The sequence below is a fragment of the Atheta coriaria genome, unplaced genomic scaffold (genome assembly GCF_025399875.1).
Source record: "Atheta coriaria isolate IRGN ID8LTWV9N9 unplaced genomic scaffold, Caltech_Dcor_3.1 hic_scaffold_7_pilon, whole genome shotgun sequence".
In the NCBI taxonomy this organism is placed as follows: Eukaryota; Metazoa; Arthropoda; class Insecta; order Coleoptera; family Staphylinidae; genus Dalotia; species Dalotia coriaria.
Genome location: NW_027045449.1, coordinates 4,235,237 through 4,251,696, shown reverse-complemented (window position 1 = coordinate 4,251,696; position 16,460 = coordinate 4,235,237). Strand labels below are relative to the sequence as shown.

General features: G+C 41.2%; 2 protein-coding genes across 6 annotated transcripts in view; both read left to right on the top strand.

Moving 5' to 3' along the window:
* Window positions 1–14,453, top strand: part of LOC135795265 (homeotic protein spalt-major-like) — a 39,347-nt gene extending 24,894 nt beyond the window's left edge. The window contains exons 2-8 of one of the 4 annotated variants that reach the window (XM_065306877.1): window positions 7,089–10,277; window positions 10,374–10,507; window positions 10,849–11,037; window positions 11,138–11,504; window positions 11,783–11,934; window positions 12,135–12,308; window positions 12,369–14,453. In XM_065306877.1, the coding sequence (XP_065162949.1) occupies window positions 7,089–10,277; window positions 10,374–10,507; window positions 10,849–11,037; window positions 11,138–11,504; window positions 11,783–11,934; window positions 12,135–12,308; window positions 12,369–12,623 (4,460 nt within the window). In that variant the 3' untranslated portion in view covers window positions 12,624–14,453. Of the gene's footprint in view, window positions 1–7,088; window positions 10,278–10,370; window positions 10,508–10,848; window positions 11,038–11,137; window positions 11,505–11,782; window positions 11,935–12,134; window positions 12,309–12,368 lie in introns of all 4 variants that reach the window. The other 3 variants (XM_065306876.1, XM_065306878.1, XM_065306879.1) reach the window with 3 other exon arrangements.
* A 205-nt stretch (window positions 14,454–14,658) lies between these two features.
* LOC135795267 (peptidyl-prolyl cis-trans isomerase, rhodopsin-specific isozyme-like) lies at window positions 14,659–16,160 on the top strand. Of its 2 annotated transcripts, none has more exons than XM_065306883.1 (5): window positions 14,659–14,820; window positions 15,164–15,365; window positions 15,446–15,651; window positions 15,728–15,876; window positions 15,938–16,160. In XM_065306883.1, exons 2-5 carry the CDS (start codon window positions 15,221–15,223, stop codon window positions 16,044–16,046), a joined length of 609 nt encoding a protein of 202 aa, XP_065162955.1. In that variant the 5' UTR covers window positions 14,659–14,820; window positions 15,164–15,220; the 3' UTR covers window positions 16,047–16,160. The 2 variants fall into 2 exon arrangements, with proteins under 2 accessions (XP_065162955.1, XP_065162954.1); XM_065306882.1 differs by lacking the exon at window positions 14,659–14,820 and adding an exon at window positions 14,953–15,109.
* Window positions 16,161–16,460: the final 300 nt, after the last annotated feature.

The window sequence follows — 16,460 nt, the reverse complement described above, 5'->3', positions numbered from 1 at the left end:
CGTCTACAGCTCTTCTTCATCAGTCCCAGGCACCCAGCGACTCGTGTTCTATTCATCCTGTACCTACAAAAAAGGGTTACGACGTAGTCTTTTGTTACGTTTACTTCTTGCATCTTCAATTTTCCCACTAACGATTCGCCGAACTTAACACTGACTTCCACTCTACTACATTAACTTGACTTCGGGTGAACAAGGTTAACCTTTAAGCTGTCATTCTGTCATTCTGCCATGCTGCCAAGAGTGTCCTTGTTAGCGTATTCCCATTTTATTTTCTCTATAATAATTAAATGTTGGAAATTGAACGCGCGTCACAATCTGGGCCAATAAAACAAAGTCATAAGAAAAATATTTATGGGTTTATTATGCTTTTTACGGCCTTGTAATAACCGCTGGCTGCATTTTTTTCATTGTGACTGAAATTTTCTGCCATAAAAGACCAAAGTCCAGCGCACACAATGAAAAACAGATTAATTATCGTAGTCTTATTTGTCGTGAATATTTATAGTCATTTCCTTTTTCTGAGGCGCTCACACTTGGATAGAAAAAAAGTTTTCCGAAGCGCGTGTATAATATAATTACGCACAACGCGCGTGTTTCACTAATTACGCTGCATCGGATTAATTGTTATATCTCGTCATAACAGGTATAATTAATAATTACGATCGCAGCCCTGGCTTTGATACGTCGATGCCGACGATCTGATTATGGGCTTTAAATTGGTCATTTAAATTATTAAATAAATTTGTTTCAGACATTGTATGTTGGTACTTATTTCTTATTACATCGGCGGTAGTTTTCTTTTTATGTAGATTTTCATGGAAAATATAACCGGCTTCTTTGTGTATACATTTATATACATTTAATTGATGTAGCATGCAGTCGATGTACAGTTATTAAATGGCCGACAATGCAATGCGTTGTTTTATTGCGTCTTTTGTTCTTCATCGTTGAAATTTCCGCGGAATTAATTAATTCGAAAAAGGAGTTTATTATTTCTGAAATGTAAATCGGCTGAAATATGGCCGAGGGAGAGAAGCGGCCGGAGAGCGAGTTAAACAGCATAATAACTCTTTCGTTCGGTGCGTCCCTTTTTTCCGCCGCGCTTGGTATGGGCCCATGGCGAGCCATCGGTTGGTTAGCTGTCACGTTCGGTTTCTGAGTTATACCAGCAAAAACGCTCAAAGTGCAACACAACGCAAACAAGCCCGCGCTCGCCGAGGCAGGAACAACGACGAGCGAAGAGGCAATAAGTAGTATGCAAGAAAAATAAATCTCGTACGTACACACACGAGTCTGCTTCGAGGGACATACAGAATGCAGCATACAGCGTACAGCGTCCTTCTACATTTTGCGATTTCTTTGTGTATTTGCGCGCATTAATGACCGCCATTATTTAAAAAAATAGAAAAAAATAAAAGTAAAAATTCTAATGAGAAATAAGTAATTAAATTTACAAAAGTTAAAAATGCAAATGGACGCTGGGGTGTTTCTTTGTTGTTGTTGTTGTTGTGAAGTTGGTTTGTCATAAAATAAAGTTTTACGCCTGGTCGATATTATAATGAACTTTTATATGATTATGTCGGTGCTGGGCTTTTATTGGTCTCGGGCCTGGACTGCAAACGCAATCGTCGAAAACCGATAAAAATTGTCCCGTCTATAAAAATTCAGATTTTACACCGATGCGAGAGCGATTTCGCTGAATATTCGAAAAATGTTAAAATCGCAAGTTTTACGGCAAAATGGCGGGTGCATTACTCGCACAATCTCGATAATAATAAAAAAATCGAGGAAAAAAAATCAAGAACTTTTCAGCTATAGTGCACGCCAATGTGTGATTTTAGTGTATTAGTATGTCGATACTATTATGGGACATATTTAGGGCACAATGCAACCGACATTTCGAGATGCACGCGCGATGACATTACGATTGACATAAATATAGCCATAGGTGCTGTTTGTCTTCGATAAATGCATAACACGCAATGCATCGGATGCGCGTCGGATTCTATGTTGCGGCAGCGACCTGCTTATTTATTATGAGTGTGGGCCGCCCCCACTGTGCCGCCGCCTCCGTCGTTGGAGCGTTGCCGATGCGGTCATCGCGAGCACGCAGTGGCACGCACAGCAGCGCGCATCCACCGCGCGAGTACGAATACCTACCGTTTACGTAATGCATTATCAAGATAAACATCTCGCATTACCATATACCCCATACGCATACCGAAAGAATAGAAATTACGCAGTACCAGCTTCGGGGGTTGTTCGTGGCATGGCATACAATGGCACAGTCTTACGAAAAATTTCAGTTTCCTGCGATGACATGCCTTGGCTTGACAAATTTGTGTGCGGCGAGATGTGAAAGGACCGAAACGTAATCCCATTCTTTTTTTTTTTTTACAAACTACTCCGTACCTACAGGCTTGTACTCTATTTGCGTTTATTTTGTCAACTATTATGCGGCATTATACAATACACAAGGAGTTTACTACTTTTTCTACCGACCCAGGTTTAACTTACCTTTCTAAACTCCAAACAGTATAAATCTACTGAGTACGTCAGAACAACGGTCTAAATATAGCAAAACTTTGAACTCTTTCGTAGTTTTTTTTAAATAACATCCAAACGCTTTGTGCTATAGCAATTATTTTTTCAGAAACATATTTTGTATTAAGTTCAAGATCGATTTTACGGATTATAATAAAAATTTCATCAATACTTTAATTTTTATAGACAAAAACAAAAATTAATGAAATTATTTATTCTTTTCCTCCAAAGTGTCAAGCTAAAATTTATTTATCTTTTAATTTTGAGATAGATACATTTAAAATTAATATAAAATCCAAATTTAAAAGAATCGTTACTGTCACTTATTCCATTCTCTTGTTATTTAAGAAAAAATAATCCAAATGGAGTTTTGAAAAGTTCAGGCTAATGTGGACATATAGATACAAACGGATATTGCCACACACTGTATTAAGATGTTTTGCTACGATAAGAAATGTCTAAAATGTCACAAGACATGTTTCGCAAACATATTCGTTACTAATCCGACCGCCGCAAGGGCAGCATTATGATGACAACTGTCATGACTTGACATGAAGCGTAAGTCAACCGTGAATTGCACGCATATTTCCACCGGCGAAAACAAAACATTGCCCTTCGGAATATATTCTAAACTAAACTTTTCAACAAACACACCTGAGGGCAGTTAATAACGAACTTTGCATTAAATTTTCGAAGCAAAATCGAATTGAATTGAAAATGCATCTGCTCCCACGCAAACTCAACCCCTAATTGATCATATACGCGGGGAATAAAAGGCATAAAAGCCCCAAATTCGGTGACAGACAGTTGCGCAACTTACGGTCTTGTAAGTGACCTCTATCCCACTAACTTTTTGACCAGCAGACGCAGTCTAAACCTACACAGTGTTTCAATAACAATGAAATAAATCGCGAGAAAATTTATATGATAAGGGTGAGAGACTTTTGATGTCTGGCACACTCTGTATTGACCGTGTGGGTCATTCGGACCATTAGGAGAACTCACCCCCGCAAAACAGGAGAGTCTCGTGCCATCGTGCAGTAATTTATTGTCTCGGGGTGACATTCGAATGGGACACTCATCCGAAGCAGCTCATTTTGCGACATATGGACGGACATTGGTCATAGTTATAAAGAAAAATTATACTTGAGTCCTTTTTTACGATGAGTATTAAATAAAAATTGTTTTATTGCGTGTGTGTTATAAAGGTGAAAGCAAACAAATCAGACGTGAATTGAACTGTGTATGATTAGAATTGGTCGTTTGATAGACGCCTGATTGTGTTTGATGGCATTTGATAGTCACTCATTTGTAAGGCCTGCGGATAATTTACATGCATGACGTGCGCACTCGTACAAGTTCGATTTATATTAATGACCCTTTACTGATGGCACAACGGCACGAATATATACACCGGTATTACTCTTTTTATTGATAATCTTTCCTTGTGTGGGTGGTTGCTGATAGGGCTTCATCAGAAATGCGGAAAGTCGATCCGTTGATGTTGCCGCCGATGACACAAAGCCTACGGTGACGAATCAAACGGAAAAGCGACCAAATAAAGGGTAAAAAATTGACGAGACTGAGAAACCTTCAAAACGTTCTGTATTCTTTGTAATCTATTGTCTTTTTTAAAATTTGAATATGTTTATACGCACAGAAAACTAACTAAACTGAAAATGACAGCTAGACTTGTTGTCGATATCACAAGTGAGACAAGATCACGTGTTTATCCGCGGCATGTGCGCAGCGTCGAAACGCATAAAAGTCGGGATGATTAAGCGCCTTCTTCGTCGTCTGCGCCTCGCGTCTGCTGCAACATTGAACATTTGGACCCGTTCCAATACTGCCGGGGTTTGTTGGGTAGAACCTTTTTTCCGCGACTAAAACTAGGTACTCAAAATTTCACAAAATTTTATGATAATTTCAATGTTTGCATCTTGGCACGAGGGTGTTGACTTCTAAAAAATTCACCCTCACAATATTAGGCAATTTAACGGCGAAGAAAAACAGGAAGTGGCGGGTTAAATATGCGCGGAATCTTCGCTGCCATATGACAACAGGCTGCCGGCAGCTTTTTCCAGCTTTGTGGAAACGGAAGCTAACGCACGAGCCCCATTTGTCTGTCAAACGACCCCCGAAAACGGGAATCCCGCAGATAAATATATCTCTCCCATTTGAGGCAATATAGAGATGTATTGATGGCAAACCCCGCGCACAACTGGATGTTACCCCAAATTCAAATATAGTTAATACTCACACCTCTAGAAACATTGTCAAAATTTCAACTTTTTGATAACATTCTGTATGCCGTGCGTGCGCTTAAGCTATTTATGACGACTTGGTTAAATTACCTTGACACTAACGAAGCCAACAATGCAAGAACAGTGCGCGCGCGGCGCGTCTAAAAATAATCCTGCGTTTTTGAACCCAAAACGACCGCATGCCTCAACTAAACATACACATTCACAAACAGACACGCGTTAGGTTGCATTCGCCGAAATACGAATGATTTATTCAATCATTTTGCGTCTAGGAGCATCATTTAGGTAATGCCTATGTTCGAAAATTCAAAGCGAAAGCTAAAATAATTCGATGTTGGAATCTAAAAATCTATAGATTTGTAGGTAGAAGAGAGCAGGATAAGATGACGACCTTAAACTTTTAGGGTATACGCTTCGTCAACTTACCCCACTCCCCCTCTAAATGTATATAGGGGAGAGTAGCCATATTTGGACCATTTTTATATTTTTTGATTTATAGAGCCACATATAAACTGTCAATAAAAATTAAGTAGCGGAAAAGTAACTCACAAGGCTTACCAACAAAATGATATTTTTGGTTTAAGTAAAAATTATATTTATACCCCTCAAATTTCATTTTAAAAAAATTGTGTTTTTGGTCCAAATTAAGAAACCGGTTTCCTAAATTGGACCGCGCGGTTTCCTAAATTGGACCATGCTTTTTTAACGGCAATTAACACAATAGTAAATTTTAGTTTTAGCAGTAACACAAGCACATTTTGTATAAACCAAAGTGCGGCATTTCATACAGTGGATCATTTCGAAGATTTGTGCTCGTCCACAAGCTTTTCTAGGAGGTCGAAAAAATGATATACGTTTTCCCTGCTAAAACCCCGGTGCCTGTCTTCGGTCCAACTTCGGCAACTTGAAGAATTTTTATTTAATTGTCAACGACAATCTTAATATAACATAACCTCTCAAAATTAATACTATAAATTATAGATAAATAAAGAAGCTTTCTGATGATAAAATAATAATCGGTAAAACTAACGTTTTAACGGCTTGACAGCTCTTGCACTTACGTCGTTATAATAGATTTGATAATCAATGATACACGAAGTTGTTGTCACGACGAAAGCACGCGGCAAGTTTTAACCCAAATAGTTGCATTAATTGTTTATAAATACGAGTAAAACAAGGGGCCAGTCAATTTTTGCATAAACTTCAACAGTCCGCGGATATCGTGGTGGTCCAACTTAGGCGCTGGTCCAAATTATGCTACCTTCCCCTATGTGAAAGTAGTGGTGCTACGGTGGTGGATTCCTGCGGGAATTGCGCGAATTGTGAAATATTGAAGATCCATCCGTTTCTGTTTGCGATATTCCGCTTTTTACGGGCTGGGATACGGGAAAACCTCGAAGAACCACTAGTCGATTTATATATCGGGGCGTGAATTAAATTTGAAACGGGGCGCTTCGTTCGGCTGTTCGCTGTTGGCGTTTTATTATCCAAAATCGATATTGCGTCGGTTATTTATACTTGGCGCGCATACACACGCTCCACCCGCGCCCGCGTCTTACACAAACATCCTCGACTCGCTTATAAGGATAAATACGCTGCGGAGAAAATCCATAAAATCGATGCGAGCACAACGCAACGTTTTATTATCCGTCTTGCAGGCGCTCGCTTTGTTGTCGGTTGTTTGTTGTTCTTTCCTGTTTGCATCCGGTATTGATTTATATTTACACGCTCATAAAACGCGATATTACATTGTGTTTCGTTGCGGGTGCGAGAGTGGTCTCAGTCGCCGGTGTGGGCGTTGTCTTTGCAGGAAATATTAAGGCGTGGATTATGAATGAGCAACAAGTGCGTCGACGTTGTGTTCGCACGCGCTCTTATTTATGAATCCTGCAATGCGCCGCCCAGCTGTCATAACCGGCTCGGCGTCGGCTCGTTGGCTGCGCGACGTTGCAGGAGGGAGAAGTCTACCGACCAGCCACATATCATATTGTCTGCATCGTCGGCACATTCATTGCGCGCGCGGTCGACTTGCCTCCCCCACTCGAATTCATATTTCATTTAATAACGTCTGCGGCTCGACCTATGAAGACGTCCTGCGCCCTTCCTGCGGCACACGAACTTATAAGCTCGCAGTCTAGTCGCGCCTGCTGTGACGCACGCATCGCACAGCAGGAATAATACACTCATTACTATATCGCGTCTAGAATACCATTTTAAATATAGAAGTTTGTTTTGTTTGAAAAATGGTTAGAGTTAAACGAACTCCTTTTATTCTTCCAGGCGAAGCCGCCACACAACCATCAGAAGAAGCGGTCTCACCTCGTCTGGCAGCTGAAGAAGAATTACAATACAGCGGAGCATTAATGTGTCCCCGTTGTCAGGAACAGTTCACCGAAGTGAATGAATTCCTTACGCACAAAGAGGAATGCGCAGAGAAAGCTAAGAAGCACGAGGAGCCTGCGCATTCTGATCCCGAAGACATGGTAGTTTCTGAGGATGATGAAGAAGAAGATGAAAGCACAGGCGGTAAACGTCTTGAACGAATGCGACGGCATCGTCAAGACGCTGCCAATAACAACAGTGTCGAAGATGGCCCTCAAGAGGAAACTGAAACAGAACCACAGGTTGGCTTTCCGTTTCCGGTACCGGCGCCTGGTGGTCATGTCACGTTGGAAGCACTCCAAAACACCAAAGTTGCTGTGGCACAATTTGCAGCCACAGCAATGGCCAATCAGGAGAATAACGAAGTTGCTCTACAAGAGTTGGCTGTTTTGCAAAGTACATTATTCACATTGCAACATCAGCAGGTGTTACAGCTGCAGTTAATTAATCAGTTACAACAGCAGTTGTCCATCAATAAACCCGAAAGTCCAGCTTCAACAACGCATGAGAATGATGATAATCCCACAGTGGAGTCACCACCACCCAGACCTTGCCCCACACCAACGTTGCTGCCTCCAAGAGTGACAACACCGGTGAATATGAATATTCCTCTGCCACCTCCGCCAGTCAGCCAACCACTGATAACTACTCAACCGTCTCCGAGTTCTGAGATTCGACCACAAGTATCCACACCAATTACAATGCCCCCGAATATTCAAGCTCCACTATGTTCCATATCATCATCATTGGCGTCTACAATCATTACACACTCCAACGACCCACCGTCTTTAGATGAACCAAACACTTTGGAAATGCTTCAAAAGCGTGCTCAGGAAGTTTTGGATAACGCCAGCCAAGGCCTTCTCGCAACAAATCTTGCAGATGAATTGGCATTCAGAAAAAGTAAAGGATCCATGTCACCGTATGACTCAAAAGGTCGTAATGAACCTTTCTTTAAGCACCGTTGCAGATATTGCGGTAAAGTGTTCGGTTCGGACTCGGCGCTGCAGATACATATCCGCTCTCACACTGGAGAACGTCCTTTTAAGTGTAACGTGTGTGGCAGTCGCTTCACCACCAAAGGAAACCTCAAGGTGCATTTCCAACGCCACAGTGCTAAATTCCCTCATATCAAGATGAACCCCAATCCGGTGCCAGAGCATTTGGACAAGTATCATCCACCGCTACTGGCGCAGTTGGGACAACAACCATCGTTGTCTCCTGGTGGTCCACCACATCCGCCACACATGGGTTTTCCACCTGGACCTGGAGCTCATCCGTTTCCACCATCGTCAATGCCTATGTACAGACCTCCACATGGACCACCCCCACCCCATGAGATGATGAATAATCGCCTGCCGCCTTCGCCGATTAGATCACAGGAGCCACCACCAAGGCTATTCCCACCACATCCATTCCTTTTAAAGAGAGAAGAACAAGAAGTTCCCGAGAATCTCAGCAAGCCAGTAAGGTCACCTACGCCAACAGAACGAAGTGAATCTCGTGTGAAAACTGAGAAGTCGGACAACGAAGATGAGCGGGAGACAAAACCACCTGCGGAGTGCGAAGACGCTAAAATGCAAGAAGACCAGATCACACCTAAACACGAGGTCGACACTGACGCTGAACACGAGCAAGAACCGGAACGATTTCCATCGCCTGCGGCTTATGATGAATGCAGCATTGACAGTAAGTATAGTAATGAGGAGATGGATCAAGCTGCGAGCCCTGGTGCTGAACAATCGGAAAACATGCAGGATGAACCTGAAAACCTCTCGAGTAAGAGCAACTCAATCACGCTGCCTTTGAGCATTTCTACTGGACAAAGGCTACCAGCAAACTTTCCTTATGGTCAAACCGTGTCATCACCACCAAGCAGTACCTCATCCGGTAGTCTGGGACAATTTCCCACTACTCCATTAGGCGATCCATCTAAAGATCCAGCCATCTACGCTAATCTTCTACCAAGACCAGGTAGTAATGACAACTCGTGGGAGTCTTTGATTGAAGTTACCAAAACTTCTGAAACCAGTAAGTTGCAGCAGTTAGTGGATAACATTGAACACAAACTTTCGGATCCCAATCAATGCGTCATCTGTCATCGAGTATTGTCATGCAAAAGTGCTCTCCAAATGCACTACAGGACCCACACTGGTGAGCGACCATTTAGGTGCAAAATCTGCGGGCGTGCTTTTACAACAAAGGGCAACCTTAAAACGCACATGGGTGTACATCGCGCAAAACCACCGATGAGGGTATTGCATCAGTGTCCGGTATGTCATAAGAAGTTTACAAATGCACTCGTACTCCAGCAGCACATCCGGTTGCACACAGGTGAACCCACCGATCTCACTCCTGAGCAGATCCAAGCCGCGGAGGTTAAAGACTTTCCTTCGCCAGGCGGTTTTCCGCCTCTACCCAATTCCATGCATCCATTCCTTAGTCAAGGTTTCCAAGTTCCTGGCCTTTCACCTCTTGGCGCTGGGGGTTTCCCGCTCGGCATGCGCATGGACTCCAACGACAAGGAGTACAACAATGACTACATGGACGATGAAGACGATGACGACGATGATATGCTGAGTAATTCCGAGCACAATCTATCTTTCTCGCATTCGCCAAGTGATCCTAATCAATCTAACGCCAACATGGGTTCGTTAAGTTTTTCCAATGAAGATCTTCGACGTCGCTCCGCATCGCCGGTTCAAAACGGAGAAAAATCTCCAGCACGATCAGGCGTTACCACTCCAGGTAGTTGTAATGAACAGAGATGCTCGTCGCCAATCCCACCAACCGTCCAAGTGCCGCGCCCGCCCTCATCGCAGCAGCCGGGCAGCCCCACGCCGTCCGACTCCAACTCTCTGGGGGCGCTCGATCTCACTCCACGAACGCAGCAGCAACCATTGTCTGCTACCACTAGCCCAGGACCGGGAGGCATTCCGCCACCACCGTCGTTGTTTTCGTCCTTTGGTTTTCTACCGCCTGGACAGAGCAGCTCTCCATTGATCTCATCGGCGTTGTCCTCGTTAACGTCCTCGGTGCTCACTTCTACGGCATTTAGTCCACTAAGGCTTGCAGTAGGGCCAACTGGTGAGTGTTCTAAGCACAAGAACTTTATAACACGCAAAATTTTACATTTTTGGTAACTAATTGAATTTTTTGTTTGTGGTGTTGATTTTCTAGTAGGACGTGGTAACACCACGTGTAACCTGTGTTTCAAGACGTTCGCCTGCCACTCGGCGCTCGAGATTCATTACCGCAGCCACACCAAGGAGCGCCCGTTCAAGTGCACCGTCTGCGATCGCGGATTCTCCACCAAGGTATGCGCCAATTCAATGGCACTTTCACTGCGCTGCCAAATTCCGCGTCTCCGCGTTAATCTTTTAATTCGAAATCAAAAGCAAACTGCCGAGTTATTTTCGACGAGGCACAATAGACGCGTATAGCTGGCGACATGACTTGTCGCGGCTCAAATTAACCGCTGGCCGCGTGCCAAACGTGAGTTATGTCAAACGTCTAAGTGGTCTATTTTCGATTAAGAATATTCAACCATCTTGCATTTCTACCATTTCATGGCGAACAATGACATTTTTGCATTTTCACTTATCTGCGTGTGTGTGTTAGCTGTGCGAATGTCAAAGTTCACGTGTGATTCTTGCAGGCGGATGCCGACGAGTGTGTGTGTGGCGGTCAGAGGCGTATCCAGGATGAAGCGGAGCCGGCCGCCGGCACGAAGAGCGCCGGCAAACGCAAAGCGCCGTCGAAGCTTCGACGGGGCAGTAACGCCGCGAAGTTTCGCCTGCCGATGAGCCCTGGATACGCCACTGCGCTGCACTGGAGCTCGCTTGCGGTAAGCCATACGCGTGCGATATACAGAGCGTTGGCACTGCCATCCGGCCGCCCTTCGGCCGAAATTTTAATCCTTGCTCACGTGCCCGATTCTTTTTCAGGGTAACATGAAGCAGCACATGCTCACGCACAAGATCCGCGACATGCCGCAGCACATGTTCGACAAGCCGAACAGCAACAGCAACGATGACTCGCAATCACAGCCTCAATCGTCGCCCCAGCAGCAGGCTCAGCAGCAACAGTCACAGCAACTACTCGCCGCAGTGCCGCCCCCGCCGCTGCAACCGCAACGCGAGTCAATTCCACGCGAGATTCCACCTCCGACCGCCGAGAATGATCGTTCTCCACCTGCTCCTCAAATTCCACCGCCTCCGCCACCATCCGAGCAACAAGTTAAGGAACCACCGCCGCCACCTCCAAAACGCGCACCCTCCGAGACGGACCTACCGCTCCCCAAGCGACCACCGAGTAAGTTTCCACTCAATTTAACGCGAATTTTCAAACGTATTAAAATACAAGTCTATTATCACATTTTTGTACATAACGTATCTACGATACGGCGCCATCTTGTTTCTTTCTCATAACGTTAATGACATTAACAAATAATATTTTTTTAATGGATTAATGGATACATATAAGGCGAGAGATACCATGTTGTGATAAATGCTTGATAATATGCCACTAACTGTTGATACGAATCGATTTGGTATTTGGGGGCCTCACGTGTGTTGTGTGTGTGTTTGCAGGCTTGCAGGCCAGTAAGCATTTGTGCCACGTGTGTAATAAGAACTTCTCGTCCAGTTCGGCCTTGCAGATACACATGCGTACACATACTGGGGACAAGCCGTTCCGCTGCACCGTCTGTCAGAAGGCCTTCACCACCAAGGGGAATCTGAAGGTAAGTGATCACCACCTCAACCACCCCACGTCGCTATTGATATTTTTTCTGTTACTAATTGTGTGTCATAACGAATATAGCTTAGCTGCTTTAAGCTTGCAAACTAATATTACTCACTTGCCATTTTTTGTTTAAATTTATATGGCGACATAATTAGTATTCGTGACTCGTGATTTTAATTGGATGTGTTTGTGTTAAAGGTTCACATGGGCACGCATATGTGGAGCAACGGAGCGTCGCGTCGCGGCCGTCGCATGTCACTCGACCTGCCGCCCATTCCCATGACACCCAAGGATTCCGAATTTCTCCAGCGGAGGCCCGATCTCTTCTACCCGTACCTCCCGGCACCATTCCTTAATGGCATGCAGCAAAAGGTAACAAATCTCCTACCTAACAAATTTACCAAATTACTTAACAAACTTTTTATTCAACAGTTGAATGATATCGCAGTGGGTCAGTCGCCACAAAACGGCATTTCAAATGCGGGAAAGTATAGTGGCCTGTTGGGTTTCGGTTACCCACCACCAGATGCACTGCGATCTGCAGCTGGTACGCCGGAACGGCCACCATCACGACCTGCGAGCCGTGAGCCTGAACGTCTCTGGGATATCCACTTTGATCGCAAACCATCCGCGGAGAGCGGCCGCGAGGAACTGATGCCACCGAGCCGCGAGGGTCTCGCCGCTTAACACCCTTGAAATGCGAGGCGACGACCTCCCCCGAAGCGCAGAACGAACACAAAAATTACAAATGTTCCTAATTAAATTAAATATTTATTATAACTCATAGGCGAACTTAATGCGCTAAGCAAAGTTATCGATACATGGACGGATCTTAGCTAAGCGAATAACCTGTGTGGGGGAGATTAAAAAAAAGATATGATTCGAAACTAGTCTACGAGTGGATCGGGGCAATGCATACTGTGATACACCAGCTGTAGGAGCGGCACGACCGACGCCACTGATTACTGCTGTGTTTTTAAACGAAATATAAACAAAATTAAAATAAAATAACGATGATTCAACTTCGGCGAAATCAGCGAACGCAGAACACACGGTGGTGAAGCAAACAAAACTGTATTATAGCTCTAAATGTATATTGTAATTACTAGATTTTAAAACATACAAGCATGGAGAGGAAATAAAAATTTAAACTCAAGAAGGCAAAAAAAATGAAACAAAATTATCAAATATCGTTTGCTGTGTCTCGTATAAATACAAATTTTACGAATAACAAGAAAACACTAAGGTTATTAATTAAAGTCTAGCTAAAGTACAGTTCGTAAGATAACTAAATATATAAATACACACGATGGGATAGATAATTATATTTATTGCTCCGACTAGACATCAAGTTCGGACAACTACGAGGGCATTGCCAGTAACTATTAGCTTTACACACCGAGGAACCGAATGAAATGCAAAGCAGAGGAAGAAGATTTCATCTGTACACTCAACACACACACAAACACACGCCAACACACAACAACGCAAACACATGCATGTACACTAACACGTTTGTAAATATATTATTTTAAAAATACGGACCGATTTTAATTATGATTGTAAATTATAAATTCAAAACTTGTGGAGTATAAATCGCGGACGTGTGTAAAAACAAAAGTTAAAGCCAGTCGTATTGAAACAAAAATGTTAGGTGTTGTCGGTATTACTGCATTCATACTATTTGTTAAAGTGGGTTTCTCAAAGCATCCAAAAATTAACGATTAAAAGACATACAACATCGAGAGGCAGGTTGTACGCCAGGCCGAGAGTAAAAGAAACTAAGAATCAAAAATGAATATTCAATCACAGACAAATTTGTCTCTCGATGGTTAACTTAACGTTAAGCACTTGTACATACATAATTTGAATTATTTTGTAATTACTTATACATATTATTATTCATATTATTAATTAATGCTAAGTGATGTATTTAAAAAAACACTATTATTAATATTACTCTATTTAATATCTGTGGTTTTTTCTGTTTAATGAGACTGTATAAAAAACGTTTATTAACGTTTGTTAAGTATGTACTAATCACGTGGTACAAAATTTATATCAAACAAAAATCAATATTTCGCCATTATCTTCAAACAAATACCGAAATACGTATAATATTGATGAGGGATCTTTTGAGTTGGTTGATTTTGTTCTTTGGTGTTTGATTTGCGGACGCTGTGAATCACGATTGACATTGGAGAAATGTACAAAAATATTATCGACTAATTATGTATGCAAACCAAAAGTAAAGCAAAGCGATGATAAGGAGCGAAAACACGAAAATTGTAATATATTAATTAAACAAAGTGAATCATCACGTGGGGTAGAGTACAGACGTGGGCGGAGCATGCGAGCATTTTGCACGATGCAATTATCGTTTCTGGGCGATCCTGTATGTATTTATAAATGATGAAAAGGTAAAAGTGAGCATGTATACAAATGCCAGTTAAAATTCTGTTTAATAATTATGAAATATAAATATTTATCACATTCATTTGTGCAATACAAGTAAGATGAGTGTTTTATTCATTCAAATAACCTTTATAACATTGAACCTATTATCTCTTGTGTTTATATTAGAATGCCTCAAATCGAACGTTTGTTTATTTACAACAACACTTCTACATACACCTATGCATTTACTATTTTTTACATTTCAATATTATTTTGAAATCAGTACAAGTAGCGACATCTGCTGGGGATTTTGAGAAGAACAAGCCCAAATGATCAACATAACCCTCACCGTTTACAAAACAGTGCACTATATTCATTTCAGTATCAACTTTTTCAAAATGTAGAACTTTAAAATAATAACAATCTTTATTACAAGATGTTAAATTGAAAAAAGTGTACCGAGTGAGTTTTCCCACATTTAACGAAGGTAAGTAATATCAATTGATATAATTGTATCGAACACTGTTTCATCCAAAAATAAGTAGACTATATCATATTGATTGTATTATATTCCTTGCTAATTTAATTACTATAATACATTATTGAATATAATCAATGCACTAATTTAATTAGCATTTATGTATATATGTGTAGTCATGTAATTTCAAAGTTTTCTCCACTTTGGCAGAACAAAGGAGGTTTTTTTTCATGAGTTAAAAATGCGGTTTCAAATAGTTCTTTTCATAATAAATTTATATTTAATAAATATAACATTTGTAATTATAAAATAATCACAAAGGTTCATATTTTTACTAAATCTTCTTTTTTAGTGTGATCATGAAGTAACTGATCAAGTTTACTTGGAAATCGAACATGAAGGCAAGTACATGGGACGAATTGTCATTGGCCTATTTGGCACAGTAGCACCAAAAACAGTGCTCAATTTTAAAACAATTGCCACAAATGGCATCAATGGTAAAACTTATGAAGGATCAACTTTTCATCGCGTTATTCAAAGATTCATGATACAAGGTAATTAAATAAAATATTATAAAATTCTATAGGATTCATGTTATTTATGTTGAGTAAATTGATTTAGCAAGAATTTTTAGGAGGAGATATCATGAATGGAGATGGTACTTCATCTATTTCGATTTATGATGAAGGTCTTTTTGAAGATGAAGACTTTAGCATTAGCCATAATGGAGCAGGTTATATTAGCATGGCTAACAGTGGACCAAATACAAATGGATGTCAATTTTTCATTACAACCATGGCATGTACATGGCTTGATGGACATCATGTAGTTTTTGGCAAAGTATGTAATTTGTTTTTCTACCGTTTTTTTCTTAATTAGAATGTACTTCGATTTTTATAAAACTATTATGCGTTAGGTTGTTCGAGGTCAAGATATTGTACATCGCATTGAACATGTTCGAACGGACACGGATGATAGGCCAGTCGAGACGGTAAAAATTATTCAGTCAGGTTTGATTGAAACACCTCGACCGTTTTATATTTCTGAAGATCCGTACGATTATAGGTAAAAAATTTGAGATTTCTTGGATTATTATATCTGTTTTATCTGTTATTTATGCTTTCAGTTTGATGCAATGGATTTACGATGGCATTTTACCGCTTTCGTTTTCATTTTGTATTCTGGGCTTTTTCCAATGGGTCCTTAGCAAATTAAATGGATTCAAAATAGTTTGAATGTAAATGTTGTTTCTTGTTATTAACAATTCATTGAAGTATCAAATGAAATGACTATATTACCTTTTTGTCAAATTACATTGAGCATTTTGAATAAAGTTATTTAAATTGTAACTGGGAGTTTTTAGGTTACAGAAAATCACATTGAATGAATTTTGATTCTGACTGTTCTTTAATCCGCAGCAAATGCAAAAGCCAAACCGAGCCAAACAGAAATAATTTGCTCATCTTATCGACGTAGAAGCCAAAATATACATTATTCGAGTGTCGCTAGTGTCGCTTCGCTTATAAGCGTCACTGACTTCTTTTTTTATTAAATTCATTATTGTATTAAAATATATTTAATTATTGTTCAATTCTTGTACTTGATTAAAAAGTTAACTAAAAATTTTATATTTATACCGTAGATGACAT

Bases quoted from the DNA above. Each gene is read 5' to 3' on its own strand.
- LOC135795267 (XM_065306882.1), top strand. From the start codon at position 15,053: ATGCGGTTTCAAATAGTTCTTTTCATAATAAATTTATATTTAATAAAT. The intron at 15,110-15,163 runs GTAATTATAAAA...CTTCTTTTTTAG, and splicing joins ATTTAATAAATATAACATTT to TGTGATCATGAAGTAACTGA. The intron at 15,652-15,727 runs GTATGTAATTTG...ATTATGCGTTAG, and splicing joins ATCATGTAGTTTTTGGCAAA to GTTGTTCGAGGTCAAGATAT.